At 40.6% G+C, this 20,904-nt stretch overlaps 1 protein-coding gene across 2 annotated transcripts in view; it reads right to left on the reverse strand.

Moving 5' to 3' along the window:
- brip1 (BRCA1 interacting helicase 1) overlaps nucleotides 1–20,904 on the reverse strand; it is a 222,200-nt gene that overhangs the window by 69,613 nt on the left and 131,683 nt on the right. For both annotated transcript variants that reach the window (XM_080210671.1, XM_080210670.1), the window contains one exon: nucleotides 19,979–20,100. In XM_080210671.1, coding sequence (XP_080066797.1) covers nucleotides 19,979–20,100 — 122 coding nt within the window. The remainder of the gene's footprint in view (nucleotides 1–19,978; nucleotides 20,101–20,904) is intronic.

The following is a 20,904-nucleotide window of genomic DNA, read 5'->3' on the forward strand; positions in this document are numbered from 1 at the left end:
TGATTTTTGGAGCAAGAAAAGAGATGGATTTGGGACTGCCCACTCCCCACTGTGCACTGGTTTTGTAAATTTAATAATGGAGTAAAAATGAAAAATAAAGCAGTAAAAGAAGCTACATAGAAGAATTTGTCATCCACAACCTGAAAAAATAGTTTAATTGTTCCTCTAAATCATATGTAATCATCAGCTTTTTTTTTGTAGTCTGCAAACATAGAGCTCAAAATGCATATGTGTAGAATGTGTGAATTGGGTTGGTGAGCTACAACCACATCTGTTTGTCTTGGAACATGACGGAAAGGCACTAATAGAAAAGTGACTTAAAAATAATAAGGAACAGGTGCTTAATCTCCACGAATACAAAATATTCAGGAAAGATTCAAAGATATAAAGAGTTCAGAATAATAAGGAAAGAAGAAAAAGGGAGATTGGGTGCCAGTACTGATTAGGGAAAAGACTACAATGTTGGAAAGTTAGGGTGTTTTGAGGGGGCCAGAGACAAAATCCATTTCGTTAGAGTTGAGAAGCAAAAATGGTATGCTACAGGAGGTATTCTACTGGGATCTAAATAGAGAGAGAGATAGAGGAGCATCTCTGCAAGGAAATCACAGGAAAGTGCAAGAACTATAGAGTGATGAGACTTAAGTGTATTACTGATACAAACATTGACTGGAGTAGAGTTAAGAATAAAGGGTAAGGAAAAGAAGGTATTTATAAATGCATTTAGAGGAACCTATTTAACCAGAAGTCCATGGTCGCAACAAGGATGAAGGCATTGCTGGACCTAGTGCAAGGGAATAAGGTTGGTTAGATGAAACAAGTGTCTCAAGGGAACACTTGGTTCAGAGAGATCATTGTGTCATAAGGTTTAGATTAGTAAAAGCGAAGAGCAAGGAACAATCTGAAGTAGAATTTGGAAGATGGTGGTTAGAAAAGCACATGGGATCTCAGGCTTCCTAAGTAGAGGCACTAAGTACAAAAATACGGAAATCACACCGAACGTTCAAACTTTGGTTGGTCCACAATTGAAGCATTGCACCCAGTTCTGGTTACCACATTTTAGGAAGGATGACGATCCTTGAGAGGGCACAAAGGTTTACCAGAATGTTTCAGGGATGAATTGGAGTTACACATCACAGAAAGAGGCCCTTTGGCCCAACAGGTCTATGCCGACCATCAAGCACCTATTTCTTCCAATCCCATTTTCCAACACTTGGTCTGTAGTGTTGTATGCTATGGTGTCTCATGTGCTCATCTAAATGCTTCTTAAATGTTGAGGATTCCATCCTCTACCACCCTTTCAGACAGTTAGTTCCAGATTCCAATCACCCTCTTGAGCGAAAACGTGTTTTTCTGAAATCTCCTCTAAATCTTCTGTCCATTATGTTAAATCTATGACTCCTGGTTATTGACCTCTCTACTAAGGGGAAAAGTTTCTTCCTATCTACCCTATTTATGTCCTTCATAATTTTGTACACCTCAATCAGGTCCCCCCTCAGCCCTCTTTGCTCCAAGAAATACAACTCCAACTTCTCTTCATAGCTGAAACGCTCCAGCTCAGGCAGCATCCTAGTGAATGAGGGAAGACAGTGACATTATGGAATTGTTGCTGGATGAGTAAACCAGAGACCCAGGATAATGACCTGGAGACCCATGTTCAAATCTCACCATGGCAGATGGTGAAATCTGAACTCAATAAATATCTGGAATTTAAAGTCTAATGATGACCATTTAACCATTGTCGGTTGTTGTAAAACTCATCTGGTTCATTTGTGTCTTTTAGGAAGGACCATCTGTTGCCCTTGTCTGGTCTGGCCTACTCTGGATCCACAGTAATGTGGTTGTCTGTTAGTTCCCCACAGGGATGAGAAATAAATGCTGGCCCAGCCAGCAATACCCACATCCTATGAACAAATAAAAAAAATCCTCTGCACCCTTTAGACTGCACACTTTCTAGCACAATCACAACCGCACAAGGGATTGTAGCTACAAGGTTAGACAGAATGAAAAGCAATGAGACAAGAAAGAAAGACTTGCTTTTACATAGTGTTTTTCACAACCACCAAATGTTTCAAAGCACTTTACTTCAAAATCTTCTGATCCTGTTCAAAATGGTGCTTTGGGATCTTTTACATCCACGTTAAGTGGGCAGATGGCAGCTTATTTTAATGTCTCACCCAAAAGATGGCACCATTGACAGTGCAATGTTCCATCAGTACTGTGTTTGATTTGATTTATTATTGTCACATGTATTAACATACAGTGAAAAGACAAAGCACACCGTTCATAGAGAAGGAAACGAGACAGTGCAGAATGTAGTGTTACAGTTATAGCTAGGGTGTAGAGAAAAATCAACTTAATGCAGAGTAAGTCCGTTCAACATCTGACAGCAGCAGGGAAGAAGCTGTTCTTGGGTTGGTCGGTACACGACCTCAGACTTTGACTATTGGACTATCAGACTAGGTTAGAGAAATTGGGGTTGTTCCCCTTGCAGCAAAGGAGATTTTGGGAAGATCTGACAGACATATGTGAGATCATGGCAGGACCAAATGAATTAGATAAAGGAATGCTGTTCTCATTGATTAATGTTACAAGGATTAGGAGACACAAAGTTAACATCTTAGGCAAGAGAAAAAGGGGATATGAGGAAGAACTTGTTTTTTAAATGTATGGTGGCAATGAGCTGGAAATCTCTGCCTATAAGGATAGTGGTGCCAGAAATGATAAGTATTTCAAAATAGAATGGGCGCTTAAACTTGCAGGGATACATACACATATGTAATCAGAAATTGATAAAATTAATACAGTACTGAACAATTAAGAAAGATGAACTAAATTTTTATTGTGCATTCAACTGAAACTGTCCGTCAAGTAAACATCATTAAGATCTCTTTAGATCTTTACTCTGACCCACAGGATATGACAGTGTATGCAGCACTGAATCAGCTGTTTCGCTTAACTAACATGGAATAACTATAATTGTACACCAGATGTGACACAAATCCTTACTCAATACCATATGAGCTGGGATAATGGCTGCTCTATAATCAATTTTGGGGCAGAATCTGACACCAGAAGTGTGGCTATGTGGAAAACTCCTGACAGTACTGATTGAAACAGAAGAGAAACTCCCTCAGATCAAGCACAGTTGTTGCAAAATGCTCCTGAACTATGTCAGCTAAAGGACAATACATGACAATGATGAACAAGACAACCGATGTCACAATAATTGCATTCCCTGACTTCAAACCTGACACATGTTGCAGTATGTCAAAGGAAATTATGCTTACTATGCGATTTGGCAAAAGTGATAGAAAGGTATTGAAAACCTACAAGTATTAATCTTTTGTAAAGAGCTTGCTGAACTTGGCATTAGAAAGATTCAGTAATCACCAAAATAGTCATCTTGCTTCACCTCAAGTAACCATTGTGACACTGAATGTCAGCCACAAACTGGAAAATACCAATACACCTTGTGCAGTTTTTGCTACAATGCTCAAAAATACAACATTAATTGTATTTACATAGATGTATCAATGACATATTAACCATTCTTCCTTAAAATGAATCCTGTTGAACAGAGAAAGATGAATTTAAATTATTTGTGTCAACACTAAATAACATTCTTTTTTTCCAATGATAAAATATTCATTTGCAGCAAACTGCATATGCCCATATGGTGTGCTGCCAAATGCACTGATCCCCTATTTTGAACTCCAAGAGCTACACACATCCTTCATTGAAACTGCTCCAAGCATAAAGATTACTCTTAAAAAAAATCAGTGCTAACAAAGTATGGCATGGTGGCACAGTGGTTAGCACTGCTGCCTCACAGTGCCAGGGACTCAGGTTCCAATCCTGCCTCAGGTCACTGTGTGCATGGAATTTGCACATTCTCCCAGTGTATGCGTGGTCCCACAGTCCAAAGATGTGAGCATTAGGTTGACTGGCCATGATAAATTGATCCTAGTGTCAGGGAGATTAGCAAGGTAAATATGTGGAGTTATGGGAATAGAGCTGGGGTGGGATTGTGGTCGGTGCAGTCTCGATGGGGCTGAATGGCCTCTTTCTGCACTATAGGGATTCTATGAAATTATTTATTATTGAGGTGTCAGTAAATTCATAGTGGTTTATAATCACAAATTGGAAAACTAGGAAGATTATTTTGTTTCAATTTGAGGCTTGAGTGGGATTCCAAAAAGAACAGAATCCATACAGTGCAAAAGAAGGCCATTCAACCCATTGAGTCTGCACCAACTCTCCGAAAGACCATCCCACTAGGCCCTCCCTTTTGCTCCATCCCCAGAACTCCATGCATTTACCATCACTAATCCACCTATTCAACACATCTTTGAGCACTAAGGGGCAATTAAGCATGGCCAATCCACCTAACCCGTACATCTTTGGACTGTGGGAAGAAACCAGAGCACGCTGGGAAAACCTACATAGACATGGAAGAAATGGCAAATTCCACACAGTCATCCAAAGTTGGATTGAACCAGAGTTCAGGGTGCTGTGAGGCAGCAGTGCTAACCCTGCGCATTGCAAGGCTGTAACATCACAAGGTCAATATACTATAATAATTAACAGAATATGCAGGTTGAATATCTGTCAAATCAGCAGCTCTTGAAAATCTGTCACTCCCAGTTAAAGTTTTTCAAGTTTAAAGTTTATTTATTAATGTTACAAGTAGGCTTACATTAACACTGCAATGAAGTTACTGTGAAAACCCCGTTCTGCTAATTTGACCATTTCCAAACAGTGGGAAACAAAGGCATGGATTAAGTTTACGGCAGTAGATGGGCTGAGGTAGGGATGGAAATGAGAGATGTTATGAAATGGGAGCAGATGGTCTTTTGTGATGGAAAGTCAGCTTGATATCAAATAGGATGCTGAGGATAAAAACAATGTGATGAACCCAGAACAAGCACAAAGATTGTAGCTGACCACTGAATACATCTAATCGCAGAGTATAAACCTGGTTTTTGGCAAATGAGCAAATTTTAAGGGTTAAATTTAAGGGTTAATCTCTTTCCAAAATCTAGTCTAGTTTGCATTTAGAATTGTTGTAAAGATTTTCTCAGTCTTGGCCAGGGATAAACAAGTTCTCTATAGAAGAGGTAGCTGCAGTTATTTAAGTAGACAGCTAGTTTGAACTAGTTTCTCCAGCCAGCGGTGCTGACTCATCTCTGTAGAATTTCAGCTCGTATAAATATAAGTGGTCTGGAAAACTGTAGAAAGTTGGCAAGTACAAACTAGCAGCTTATAATGGAGTACAGCTCGTCCCAATGTGAACATGGGAATTTGATGCAGTAAAGGAGATGGGAAACAGTTAAGCAGTTGGTGAGTGCATTGCTAATTTATTTTCAAAACTTGTATAATTTATTAGTAGTGATAAGGTTTAATTTGTAATTGTAAGGTTTACCAGCTGTAGTAAAGCTAATTGAGAGTAGATGGATTTACTAATTATAAATTAAGAAAATCATGATAAATAAATTAATTAACATATAACAAATAGGGCAGGGCAAGTGCTATGTTGCAACAGCAGAATGTAGGAATTTCTGGATGAACAGAGTCAACCAGAGCAATCACATCTTCAGCAATTGTCAGCAGCTTTGGTTCAGAATGAGTGAGCCAAACTGCAGACAATGCATCAGGGAGGAGAAAAGTTACCTGGACATTTTATTCCAGGAGGTGGTCACACCCCTTAGACTAAGGTCTTCTGATGTGGTCAGTGATCAGGGACAGGAGGGTATGACTACAACTGAGACAGGAAAGGAGATTGGCAAGGTAGTAGTGGAGAGGTCTCAGTTCTTGCAATGTCTAATAGGTTTGATGGTCTTGTGGATAGTGGGGACAAAAGCACACCGATCACAGCAACATGGTATAGGAAGCTATTCAATTGGGAGGAGTTAACAAGAACAACGGTGCTAAATTTAAACACAGATAATTACAAAGGAATTAGGGAAAAGTTGGCTGGCATGGACTGGGAAAGGAGTTTAGCAGAAAAGACTTTTAATCAGCAAAGACAGCTGTTTATGAAAATAGTTCATGATTTATAACAAAAATATATCCAATGAAGAAGGAGGATTCCTAGAAGGGGATAGATCAACAATGATTAACCAAAGAAGTTAAGGATAGTATTAAACTCTGAATCCAAGTGGAAGATGCCATTCAAACAACTTCTACAGATTTCTCCTCAATTCCCCCAAGACGCTTGTCACTCTATCAGCCAAATTGATCTCACTGGAACTCCAGTGTTTCCATATGAGTGTTTCCATTCCCCACTCTTGAAAGACACACCTTGTAATTTTTCTCAAATGATATTTTTTCTTGTATGACTTCATCAACACTCCACCTCCAGGGTTTCAACTTCTCATTTCGATGTTCCTCTGCCCTGGAATGCCACATGCATTCAAATTTCACCTTACATATAATCTCTTAGATACCCAGCCGTGCCAACAGAACTGCTTCACAGGCCCTTAGTAAACATTTATCACCTACTGGATTTCCTTAGATCTCTGACCTCTCTACACCTTACAGCTGTCTTTAACTTTGAGTCTATGCTTGTCACTCTTATGTTTACTTAATAAAATCTTTTCCGGGTTACTGGTCTTTCCCTTTGACTAGAAGGTCTCCATAGATCTTCATTCCGTCTCTCTCCCAAGTTTTGGGAAGAAGCCCAGCAAAACTGGAGTCTATTAAAATTAGGGGGAAAACTCTCCGCTGGTTGGAGTCATATCTAGCGCAAAGGAAGATGGTTGTAGTTGTCGGAGGTCTCAGTTCCAGGACATCACTGCAGGACTTCCTCAGGGTACAGTCCAAGGCCCAGCCATTCTCAATGATGGTTCATTAATGACCTGCAGCAACTCACCTCCTGACTCTCCAAAGCCAGTCCACAATCCACAAGACACAAGTCAACAGTCTGATGGAATACCTACTCCTTGCCTGGATGAGTGCAGCTCTAACAACACTCAAGAAGGTGAACACTATGCAGGACAAAGCGACCCACTTGATTGGCACCCATTCATAAATGTTCACTCCCTCCACCATTGGTGTACAGTGGCAGCTTTGTGCACCATCAACAAGGTGCACTGCAGCAACTCACGAAGGCTCCTTAGACAGCATCTTCCAAACCCATGGTTGCTACCATCTAGAAGGACAAAGGCGACAGAAACATGGGGACACCTTCATCTGGAAGTTCCCCTCCAACCACTCACCATCCTGATTTGGAAATATATTGCCATTCCTTGACTGTTGCTGGGTTAACCTCCTGGAATTCCCTCACTAACAGCACTGTGGGTTTATCTATACCACGAGGACTGCAGTGGTTCAAGAAGTGGTGATGCCGGCGCTGGACTGGGGTAAGCACAGTAAGAAGTCTCAGAATACCAGGTTAAAGTCCAACAGGTTTATGTGGCAAAACTAGCTTTCGAAAGCTAGTGCTGCCAAATAAACCTGTTGGACTTTAACCTGGTGTTGTGAGACTTCTTAGTGTGGTTCAAGAAGGCAGCTCACCACCACCTTCTCAACGGTAATTCGTGATGGACAATAAATGCTGGCCTAGACAGTGAAGACCATATCCCTTGCATGAATAAAAAAAGGCACTGGAGCACCTCCATCTCAAGACGTTAACACTGACAACATTCACCGACCACACTTGCTCTTCCCATAGGGGACGGAGAATTGATTACATAACAGGTGTACACGACATATATTCACAAATGAGAAGTAACAGAGGTAAACCATGTTATTAGGGAGAAGAAAATAGACTTACTTGAATCAGATTCCAAAGTTCACTTGGAATGGACATTGTCTGACAAATTTACTGGAGTTCTATGAGGATGTGTCTAGGGCGGTGGATAGAGGAGAGCCGGTGGATGTGGTCTTTCTGGATTTTCAGAAGGCGTTTGACAAGGTACCTCACAAGAGGTTACTGCAGAAGGTCAGAGGACATGGAGTTGGGGGTAGGGTGTTAGCGTGGATAGAGGATTGGTTGTCAAATAGGAGGCAGAGAGTGGGGGTCAATGGGTGCTATTCGGATTGGCGGTTGGTGACTAGTGGGGTGCCCCAGGGGTCGGTGCTGGGGCCTCAGCTATTTACCATTTATATAGATGATCTGGAGGAGGGAACCGAGTGTAGGGTGTCGAAATTTGCTGATGACACCAAGCTTGGGGGAAAGGCAAATTGTGCGGAGGGTGTGGAGAGTCTGCAGAAGGATCTAGATAGGCTGGGTGAATGGGCCAGGAAATGGCAAATGGAATTTAATGTTGGCAAGTGTGAGGTGGTCCACTTTGGTAGGAAGAATGGTAGGAAGGACTATTACTTACGTGGCGAAAAACTGCAGCAGGCGACGGTGCAGAGGGACCTCGGGGTCCTTGTGCATGAGTCGCAAAAACCCAGCCTGCAGGTGCAGCAGGTGGTCAGGAAGGCGAATGGGATGCTGGCCTTCATAGCGAGGGGGATTGAATATAAAAGTAGGGAGGTCTTGCTGCAGCTGTATAGGGCATTGGTGAGGCCGCAGCTGGAGTACTGTGTGCAGTTTTGGGCGCCGCACCTGCGCAAGGATATTTTGGCCTTGGAGGGAGTGCAGAGGAGGTTTACTAGGCTGATACCGGAGTTGAGGGGGTTGAGCTATGAGGAGAGGCTGAATAAACTAGGCTTGTACTCGTTAGAGTTTAGAAGAATGAGGGGAGATCTCATTGAGACGTATAAGATGATGAATGGGATGGATAGGATAGAGGTGGAAAGACTCTTCCCGCTCAAAAAAGACAGTAGGACTAGGGGGCACAGCCTCAAGATAAAGGGGGGGCAGTTCAGAACGGAGTTGAGGAGGAACTTCTTCACTCAAAGGGTGGTGAATCTCTGGAATTCTCTGCCCGTTGAAGTGGTGGAGGCTGCCTCGCTAAATATTTTTAAGAAGCGGGTTGATGGGTTTTTGATAAGAGAGGGGATTAAGGGTTATGGGGAGAGGGCGGGAAAGTGGAACTGAGCCACGACAGATCAGCCATGATCTTATTGAATGGCGGGGCAGGCTCGAAGGGCCAGATGGCCTACTCCTGCTCCTATTTCTTATGTTCTTATGTTCTTATGAATAATAGGGATCGGTACCCGTGATAGCTACAATGCACCTCACATTACAAAATTATAGTACCACTGATGGACACAATATGAAGAATCTGTAGAAAAGATCAACTGCCTGTCTACTTGAAAGATGGCAGCAGGCAACAAGAAACGCATGCAGCAAAATAAAGACACAAAACTGAAGTAAAATGTAAAGCACATTTTTAAAAGAATGCGTAGAAATGAAACCAAATCAGAAAAATGCACAATTGTTTAGTTAATGTAGTGCGTCAGTAGAAATGTTTAAGAACAAGCAATTGAGTAACATGAACATATAAAATCTTCTAGTCCAAAAGAAAAAACAGCTGTGACAACTTGTTTCATTGAGACATGTAACGAAGCATTTTCTATTTTCATCTGTCACTCAGGTGCTAAATAATTTAGATTTAACTGTGAAAATAAAAATCACTAAAACTAAAACAAAAGTACTGTACACTTAACCAAACATTTTCTTATATCCTGGGATTAAGGTTACAGATTAATACTCGTATGAAGATTAGTAAACCTTAAAAACTTCTCCAATGTCCAGTTTTATTGCAACACCAGAAATACATTTAGTGTTGAGGAAAATAGCAATTAAAACACTGCCACTAATGAAGTCAAATACAAAACACTGCATTTTGTTCACATGTCACTGAGTACCCATTAAATTTCCGATAACTTAGAAGAATGGGCTTGATATTATTTTTAATATCATGTCGTCATTGGCTTCAGGTATAGTGCATGTCGTCATTGGCTTCAGGTATAGTGCCGGAAGACTGGAGGATAGCAAATGTTGTCCCCTTGTTCAAGAAAGGGAGTAGAGGCCATCCTGGGAATTATAGACCAGTGAGCCTTACTTCTGTTGTGGGCAAAGTTTTGGAAAGAATTATAAGGGATAGGATTTATAATCATCCAGAGGGAAATAAATTGATTAGGAATAGTCAACACGGTTTTGTGAAGGGTAGGTCGTGCCTCACAAACCTTACCGAGCTTTTTGAAAAGGTGACCAAAGAGGTGGATACGGGTAAGGCAGTTGACGTGGTGTATATGGATTTTAGCAAAACGTTTGATAAGGTTCCCCATGGTAGGCTACTGCAGAAAATGCAGATGCATGGGATTGAGGGTGATTTAGCAGTTTGGATCAGGAATTGGCTAGCTGATAGAAGACAGAGGATGGTAGTTGATGGGAAATATTCAACCTGGAGTGCAGTTACAAGTGGTGTACCTCAAGGATCTGTTTTGGGGCCACTGCTGTTTGTCATTTTTATAAATGACCTGGATGAGGGTGTAGAAGGATGGATTAGTAAATTTGCTGACGATACCAAAGTTGGAGGAGTTATAGACAGTGAGGATGGATGTTACAGTTTGCAGAGGGACATAGATGAGCTGCAGAGCTGGGCCGAGAGGTGGCAGATGGAGTTTAATATGGAAAAGTGTGAGGTGATTCACTTTGGTAAGAATAACAGGGGTACAGAATATAGGGCTGATGGAAGGACTCTTAGTAGTGTGGACGAGCAGACGGATCTCGGGGTACATGTGCATAGCTCCCTGAAAGTTGGCACCCAGGTTGATAAGGTTGTTAAGAAGGCTTACGGTGTGTTAGCTTTTATTGGTAGAAGGATTGAATTTCGGAGCCGTGAGGTCATGTCACAACTGTACAAAACTCTGGTGCGGCCGTACTTGGAGTATTGTGTACAGTTCTGGTCGCCGCGTTATAAGAAGGATGTGGAGGCATTGGAAAGGGTGCAGAGGAGGTTTACCAGGATGTTGCCTGGTATGGTGGGAAGGTCTTATGAGGAAAGGCTGAGGGACTTGAGGTTATTTTCATTGGAGAGAAGAAGGTTACGAGGTGACCTGATTGAGGCATACAAGATGATCAAAGGATTGGATAGGGTGGACAGTGAGAGCCTTTTACCTCGGATGGTGATGGCTAACACAAGGGGACATAGCTTTAAATTAAGGGGTGGTAATTATAGGACGGATGTCAGAGGTGGGTTCTTTACTCAGAGGGTAGTAAGGTCGTGGAATGCCCTGCCTGCAGCAGTTGTGGACTCGCCAACTTTAAGGGCGTTCAAATGGTCAGTGGATAGGCATATGGATAACATTGGAATAGTTTAGGTTAGAGGGTCATTGGATTGGTTCCACTGGTCGGCGCAACATCGAGGGCCGAAGGGCCTGTACTGCGCTGTAATGTTCTATGTTAATGAGACACCAATGCAGAAGACCACTAAATGCACTTTGAAGATAGTTACACTGCAATCTGCTAGCTCCATCAGATTATTGTTGGTAAGTAATGCTACAAATTGTGATGGAATGTCAGATTGGAAATATTAGTTTCAGATCCCATGCGGTGCAGTTTCGTTCTAACACTAATGTTTACTATAAAAGATGGTGGAAACAACAGAAGGAAGACCACAATCAAGTTAGATGAAATGCAACAGCAGGCAAAGAAAGATGTTAAGAAGTGACAGTGCATTTTTGATTGTTACACACAATTGGCAATTGCTGTAATTCTACTGAAGTAGTTACTTTTTCATTACATTTCGCAAAATCAGAATTGTCACCTCACATTAATGCACATGAACCAATCAACAGGAGACAGTGGCTAGCGACCAACACTTTGAATTCCAGCTGATTAGTCCCTTTCTAACCCAAGACTATTGAGGTCAAATATTGTATCCAGGGTGCTGTTACACTGAAATCATGAAGTTAATAGAATGTTACATAGGAGTAGGCCATTCAAAACATTGTGCCTGCTTTGCCATTAAATATGATTGTGGCTGGCATACACTTCAATGCCTTTTTCAACACACTATTCCCACACTCCTGTGTTCTTGGTATTTAGAAATATGCCAATTTCTGCTTTAAATATACTCAATGACTGAGCTTCCACAGCCCTCTGTGGTCAAGAATTCCCAAGATTCACAACACTTTGAGTCAAAAATATTATCCTCATCTCAGTCCTAAGTGGCTTCCTCCTTATTCTGAAATTGCGTCCCCTTGTTCTAGATTTTCTAAACAAGGAAAATATCTTACCTGCATCTACCTCACCATCCCTTTAAGTATTTTGTAGGTTTCAATGAGATGACCTCTCATTCTTCGAAACTCTAGAGAATACAGGCCCATTTTCCCCTTTTACTCTTCATAGGACAGTCCCATCATCCCAGCAACAAGTCTGTTGAACCTTTGTCGACCTCCCTCTATGGAAATAATTTATTTCCAAAGGTAAGTGGGTCAAAACTGCACACAGTACTCCAGGTGAGGTAAGAAAGATGTTGCTATTCTTGTACTCAAATCCTCTTGTGATGAAATCTAACATACCACTAGTCTTCTTAACTGCGTGTTGCACCTGCATGATGGCTTTCAGTGACTTATTGACAAGGACACCCAGGTTCCTTTTTACAACTACATTTTCTAATCTCTTACCATTTCAGAAATACTTTGTACATCTGTTCCTTCTACCAAAGTAGACAACCTCATATTTTTTCACACTATATTCCATCTGTCATGTTCTTGCCCACTCACTAAGTCTGTCCAAATCCTCTGGAAGCCACTTTTCTTCCATCTTCCTCACTACACATACTCCCACCTAGCTTTGAGTTATCTGCAAACTTGAAAATATTACATTTGGTTCCCATGTCAAAACCATTGATATACATTATAAATAGCTAGGGCCCAATTAAACGTCTTTGTGGTACCCCACTAGTCACAGCCAAAAATGTGAGAATGACCCACTTATGTTGGGGAAGTGCAGAACTAAGAGTCACAGTCTAAGAATAAGGGGTAAGCCATTCAGGGCTGAGATAAGGAAGAACTTCCTCATTCAGAGGATTGTGAACCTGTGGAATTCTCTATGACAGAAAGTTTTTGGGGCCAGTTTATTACATATGTTCAAGAGGGAGCTGGATGTGGCCCTTGTGCTAAAGGGATCAAGAGATATGATGAGAAAGTGGAAGTAGGGTACTGAAAGTGCATGGTCAACCATGAGCATCTTGTTTGGTGGTACAAGCTCGAAGGGCTGAATGGCCTACTCCTGCACCTATTTCCAATGTTCCTATCTCTACTCTCTGTTTTCTGCCTGTTAGTCAATCTTTAATCCACGTCAGTATATTACCTCCCATCCTAATGTGCTCATTTTGCTAACCAACCTCCTCTGGGGAACTTACCAAAAGCCTTTTGAAAATCCAAGTAAACTACGTGCACCGACCTCCTTTATCAATTCTGTTAGTAACATTCTCAAAAAATTCTAACACGTTTCTCAAACACGATTTCCCATTGATAAATCCATGTTGAATATACCCAATCAGATCATTATTATCCAAGCAGCCATTTATCATATTCTTCACAATAGGTTCTAGCAATTTTCCTATTATTGATGTAAGCCTGACAGGCCTGTAGTTTCCAGTTTTCTTTCATCTTCTTTTCTTAAATAGTGGGGTGCCATTTTTAACCTTTCAATCTGCAGGAACCATTCCAGAATATAGAATTTTGGGAGATGATCACCAATGCATCCACTATCTCCGTAGTTACCTTTTTCAACAGTCTGGGACAAAGAACGTCAGGTCCACGGGATCAACTTTAGTCCCATTAATTTCTCCAATACAACTTTCTTTTTTCCATTCATTTCCTTCAATTCCTCAATCTCTCTAGTCCCTTAAATCTCTAATTCTGGGAAATTTCTTGTATCTTGTATAAATTATTTAGCTTCTCTGCCACTTCTCTAATTCCCAGTATAAATTCTATAATGGACCCGCATTTGTCTTAGCTAAATGTTTATTTTTTAAATGCACCAACGGAAGCTTTTACAGACTATTTTTAATTTTTTTGCTAGTTTATGTTCATATTCAATTAGACCATATGACACAGAAGTAGAAGTAGCGAATGAGATCATGACTAATCTGTTATAAACCATTTTTCCACCTCAACCCTTAATCTGTCTATCTCAGCCTTGAACATAGTTAATGACCCAACCTCCCTCTGTGGTAAAGAATTCCCATAGATTTACTACCGTCCGAGAAAAGTAGTTCTTCCTCATCTTTCATTATCAGTTTTTTTGTCCATCTTTACGACATTCTAAAATACTTCCAATCCTCAGGTTTACTACTGTTGCTGACAATTTCACAGCCCCTTTCTTTTAATCATAAACATTTCTTCCTTTGTTAGCCACAGTTTGACTTCTTTTTAGGGTTTTGTGTCTTGAATAAAGTTGCTGTAAACTCTGTAATAAGTCTATCAATTGCTGATGTACTGTTACACCTTTTAATGTATTGCTTATGTATTTTCCCAATCCACCTCAGCCAATTTGCCCCTCGAACCTTCATAATTTCCTTTGTTCAAATTTAACACCCCAGATTCAGTTTGAACTACAGCACAGAAAATGGCCATTCGGCCTCCAATTATTATAAAATTAGAAAATGAAGACCCCATTAATGAGTGCAAAATATCAAATAATCAGATTTGTACTGAAATGAATAAACAGTCTGTAGTTCCAAGTGTTTCTTTGTATAGTTTCTATAATTTTTTTTACAGCTGTTCAATTTTGAGTGCCAATGTGAGGGACAGGTACTTGCAGTGATTAGTAGCATACCATGTGGCATTTCAACAAACACAAAACATCATGCTTCAAGAAATCATGGTGCAAATTTATCCTGGTCTCATCTACTCATCTCAATCCCAGTTGCTTCCAGGGTTTCTGAACAAGTGACATGATTAAAATCTAATGCAACCAAAACTCTCTTATGAACAGCAAATTCAATCTACTGTCAGCCAAGCAGAAGTGAAAAAAATCAAACAGCTTCCCTGGAGGTACATCACTGCTATATGCTTCATGCCATTGTGTCTAAGGTGAACTATAAGTGTCAATCATTATTAAGAATCCCCAAGGTGACAGCTCCACTTTTCAGACCCCGTGCACAGTTTGATCGAAAGTAAAATCTTAAAGGTCAATGCAACTTGCTAAGGACATGATAAACAAAGAAAAAGCTGGACTGCTCTGCCATTTTCACAGATTTATTATTTACAATTCAAAAAACAGACAGTGAAAACTAGAAGTTTTAAGCTCTTGTTTGGAAGATGTTGCACAGTTCCATTCCACTGCTGCTAACTTACCAGTTTTCATTTCCAACCAGTAAGGAAGGATACAATTCCTATTTCATTTGTGGTGAAAAAAAAGTTCAACCGCTATATAAAGGCACTAAGAAAAAGAATCCAAGTATACCTTCCTGCTCCCCCATGTGACAGCTCTGCTGGAATTTCATATGCTTGTCAAGCAATTATTTTCTTACCAATAAAAATTCTGTTAGAAAATTCTAGTGAGGTGGCTGAATCACAATCTGATTCAGCTCCTATGCCTTCCATAAAGATAGAATTCATTAGTGTAAGTCTTGCTAGAACATCAAAGATCTCCAAGCAAAAATGATCAGCTAAATAAAGGAAATTAGTTAATTAGGGGAATTGATTCTGAAGAAGTGAAGGTCCACAATACATTTCAACTTATGAGTCTTCATGGGGCTTAATATGAAGAAAAAAGATGTTAGCTTGTCTCAGCTGATAGCACTTATGTCTCAGAATTCCATTAAAGGAAACATTAAATTGAAGCCTTGCTGCACTGTTCAAATTTGAAAGATCTCGTAGTGTGAGGTGAATTTTGTATAGATATAAAAGTCTGAGGTCACGTACCAACCGACTCAAGAACAGCTTCTTCCCTGCTGCCATCAGACTTCTGAATGGACTTACCTCACACTGAGCTCATCTTTCTCTCCACCCTCGCTATGACTGTAACACTAAATTCTGTACTGTCTCCTTTCCTTCTCTATTAATGGTATGCTTTGTCTGTATAGTACACAGGAAAAAATACTTTTCACTGTAAACTAATATGTGTGACAATAATAAATCAAAGAAGAAATGGAAGTTCCATTGTTCTGGCTTGCATTCCTCCCTGAACATTCATGACTCAAAGCAGAGTGCTTTAACGAGCTCTTTACTGTTTTGTGGGATCATACTTTATGCAAAACAGTTCCTGCATTTGTTTGTGTAAGAATAGTGGCTACTATATAAAAGCAATAAATAAGACTGCGAAACACTTTGGATGTCCAGTGCCATAAAATACTGCATATAAATGCAATTTCAGTTCTTTGTTCTCTCTATCCACCACAAAAAGGCACAAATCAGGAGTGTGATGGAATGCTCTCCACTTGCCTGAATGAGTGCGACTCCAGCAACACTCAAGACGATTAACACCATCCAGGGCAAAGCTGCCCGCTTGACTAACACCATATCCACAAACATTCACTCCCTCCACACTCAGTAGCAACACTGTAGACTTCTACACGATGCACTGCTAAAATCCCAATATCCTTAGACTGCACCTTCCAAACCCACAACTAGCTCCATCTAAAAGGACAAGGATACCTTGGAACACCACCTGCAAATTTTCCTCCAAGCCATTCACCATCCTGACTTGGAAATATATTGCTGCTCCTACAGTCGCTGGGTCAAAGTTCTGGAATTTCCTCCCTAATGCCATTGCGAGTCAATTCACAGCACGTGGACTGCAGCTTTTCAAGAAGGCAGTTCACTACCACCTAGTTGCAAGGGCAACTAGGAATGAGCATTAAATGCTGGCCAGCCAGCAATGCCCATGTTCCATGAATGAACAAAAAGGAGGAAATCACGTGCATGATATATAGTCCATTCTTAACCCCTGCAGCCTTCCAACAGGAGGTAAGGCAAATACTGAAAAGCAATTCAGATCAGCCTTATATCATATGGAAAACATTATATCCTTCACTCTACAGAAATCTCAATTTAATTATTTAGTAACAATAATAACGTAGAGGGAAATTCCCGCAGCTGAATACTGCACATCCTTTTGCTATTTATTTTTAAACATTACACTTTCATTTTCGAGGAAATTTAACAATGTGTAATAATGGCCAGAACAACTTAGTGCATCACAGCGAAGAGAACTGCTGAGGAAGTAAAGTTCTCTGATAATATTTCAAAATGGAAATAAAGCTCAATGCAAATAGGAATTTCAGACATTTTATGGCTTAAGAACATAAGAACATAAGAAATAGGAGCAGGAGTAGGCCATCTAGCCCTTCGAGCCTGCCCCGCCATTCAATAAGATCATGGCTGATCTGTCGTGGCTCAGTTCCACTTTCCCGCCCTCTCCCCATAACCCTTAATCCCCTCTCTTATCAAAAACCCATCAACCCGCTTCTTAAAAATATTTAGCGAGGCAGCCTCCACCACTTCAACGGGCAGAGAATTCCAGAGATTCACCACCCTTTGAGTGAAGAAGTTCCTCCTCAACTCCGTTCTAAACCGCCCCCCCTTTATCCTGAGGCTGTGCCCCCTAGTCCTACTGTGTTTTCTGAGCGGGAAGAGTCTCTCCACCTCTATCCTATCCATCCCATTCATCATCTTATACGTCTCAATGAGATCTCCTCTCATTCTTCTAAACTCTAACGAGTACAAGCCTAGTTTATTCAGCCTCTCCTCATAGCTCAATCCCCTCAACTCCGGTATCAGCCTAGTAAACCTCCTCTGCACTCCCTCCAAGGCCAAAATATCCTTGCGCAGGTGCGGCGCCCAAAACTGCACACAGTACTCCAGCTGCGGCCTCACCAATGCCCTATACAGCTGCAGCAAGACCTCCCTACTTTTATATTCAATCCCCCTCGCTATGAAGGCCAGCATCCCATTCGCCTTCCTGACCACCTGCTGCACCTGCAAGCTGGGTTTTTGCGACTCATGCACAAGGACCCCGAGGTCCCTCTGCACCGTCGCCTGCTGCAGTTTTTCGCCACGTAAGTAATAGTCCTTCCTACCATTCTTCCTACCAAAGTGGACCACCTCACACTTGCCAACATTAAATTCCATTTGCCATTTCCTGGCCCATTCGCCCAGCCTATCTAGATCCTTCTGCAGACTCTCCACACCCTCCGCACAATTTGCCTTTCCCCCAATCTTGGTGTCATCAGCAAATTTCGACACCCTGCACTCGGTTCCCTCCTCCAGATCATCTATATAAATGGTAAATAGCTGAGGCCCCAGCACCGACCCCTGGGGCACCCCACTAGTCACCATCCGCCAATCCGAATAGCACCCATTGACCCCCACTCTCTGCCTCCTATTTGACAACCAATCCTCTATCCACGCTAACACCCTACCCCCAACTCCACGTCCCCTGACCTTCTGCAATAACCTCTTAGTGAGAAATGCACCTGGTGTTGCATTCGGCCTAGAGACCAACAAAGTACAATGTTCATTCCCAGTAATTACGGAGCAAATTTCAGCTATTAAAACTACTACATTTGCCACAGCATCTTCAAGTTAGGGAGGAAGTTAAGAAAACTGAAGCGAATCATCAATGCTGGATGATTAAAATGCAAATTTTAATCAGTAATCTCTAAACTGTCTGTGCTTTATATGCTCTGTCTGAGGCCAGAACTCTCCATTCACCTGACGAAGAGGCAGTCCCCTCGAAAGCTTGTGAGTATTATCAAATAAATCGGTTGGACTAAAACCTGGTGTTGTCAGACTTTTTACTTTGATGATTTCCACAGAGAATAATAGCTAATTGAATGAAGTACAGATGACCTTCCCACCTGTGAGCTCATACCTAGCATGAGTCATCACCTTTAGGAGAAGGGGAACAGAGCACAATTCATGCAAATATATCAAGAATTGGTCAATGGCATACAGAAGAGAGTTCCGAAAGAAATACAGCTGCATTTACAATATAAAATATAAATAGAAAATGCTGGAAATATTCAGTATGTCAGGCAGCACCTGTATAGAGAGAACAGAGTGAAATATTAACTCTGTTCCCTCTCCACAGATACTGCCCAACCTGCTGCATATTTTCTGCTTTTACTTCAGATTTCCTGCACCTGTATTCTGCTTTTCAGATAGAATGTAAAATCTTTGTTTTGTAAGCCAAGCAGCGTATAAGCAACACAAAAACTATTATACAGTGCACATTGTACAATAAATCCAATTTCAGTAGTAGACCTCAACTGCAATATTTCTTACTTTCACAAATCAAGGGGAATAATGGGAAATATCTAGAGTGGAAGAACACAATATGAACTGTTCAAGTTAAGGGGATCGGAGAGGCAAACTCAAGTACACAGCAGTAAATTAGGCATGAGATTTACCCTTTGTTATCATTTAGTTATGGGTTACTGGAGATTTGAAAAGTGGGAATAAGACTGAAAATATGCAGAAGAGAATGGCTAAAAAGCTGACCTTTTAATGTCTATACCCTCACTTATAGTTCATTTTGGCTGCCTGCACATATCTAATTTTAATAAGATTTCAATATTTAATTTTTCAATTAAAACCAGTCTAACTTTTTAAAAATAATAATTTTTGTTTTAAGTTCGAATAAATTTATAGCAGATCTCAGATCACTTTGCAGGTCATTTTCAATTGTAGTGAAGAAAATCAAAAAACACTTTAATAAAGTAATAAGAATATTTACCTACAGAAAATGTGCACAAAATTATAACGGAACCTTTAAATCTGAAATATTCCTGCAATTTTCAATATACATTGGATTACTAGAAATTGGTTTATTAAGGCTTTAAGAAAAACAGTTGTGTGAAGTTTTCTCTTGTATATTGAGTACTTTTCTTTTTAAAATGTTAAATTAACTTGGTATTACATTTCTGCCAGTAGACTTTAGGGACAAAATGCGGCACAGATGTGTTGATGCACGAATTGCACAATAACAAAGGCGCTGGGACTTGACATATTTTTTATGTGATCCTGCAGGCATTTTTGTTCTAACCTATACATTTTTATGGGTTATTTTGCAAGTGGAAAGGTTTCAGCAGCCCATCCTTCCTTAGTTTTGATTACTTGCCTGGAGGTCTTTGACATTTGGAAAAGGAATGCCTATTGTAACCACTGCACGGGCGTTATCATCGGTGAAATCAAGTCCTTCACTGACTTTTCCCCTGCAAACAGCTACCAAGAGAGCTCCACCTAAGAATAAAAACAGCAAGGAAAATTAAGGGACTGCACCAAAAGGAAGGTTAAAAGGGTAAAGATAAATCAGCTTGCAAAAGATTACTAAACATGGATAGCTAAAAATTTTGTCTTGGGGCTACAAGGTCTAGCACACATAGGTCATTTTAGTCCATTATAGATGCAGTTCAGACTGCACTAGCTTTGATCATTGCACCACATCCCATTCATTTAACCTTTTTAAAATTGGACTCTAACTTCCCTAATTTCTGACACGTGTGTGTGTGTGTGTGTGTGTGTGTGTGTGTGTGTGAGTGAAAGAAAGAGAGAAAGAGCTGTCGCATTTTTATTGCTCACAGCTTAAATAATTAATCGCATTTGGATTCAAGAAAAGGCGTATTCTTGAGTAAAAGTACAACCTTTTTTGTAACCAACTGAGGAGTTTGAATAGAGGGGAACCCCTTCTTACCTGGTCATAAAACAGATAAGTAAAATAAATTTGAGATTAATGAGGATACAAGAGAAGGTTTTGGGAAGTACCATAAAATGACGAATATGAGGTGTTATAAGATGGTTGTATTTTCAACTGTCTTCTTTATTTTTAAGGTAAAACAGATGCCTTGCATTAGACTCTGCCAGGCAACAAGCCAGGTTATGGCTACCAAGGGGGACAACGTACTCCTGTCAAGACTTACTGAAACCTAAGTGCCATATTTTACACCTAAACACAAAGAGGAAGGCAGCTGTTCTTGCTTATAGACTCCTGGGCAGTTTCATTTAAAAAAATCTCTAGTCACAGAGAAAGAGAGAAAGATGCAAGTC

Source organism: Carcharhinus amblyrhynchos, chromosome 23 (assembly GCF_965287045.1).
Source record: "Carcharhinus amblyrhynchos chromosome 23, sCarAmb.v2.hapA, whole genome shotgun sequence".
Lineage (NCBI taxonomy): Eukaryota > Metazoa > Chordata > Chondrichthyes > Carcharhiniformes > Carcharhinidae > Carcharhinus > Carcharhinus amblyrhynchos.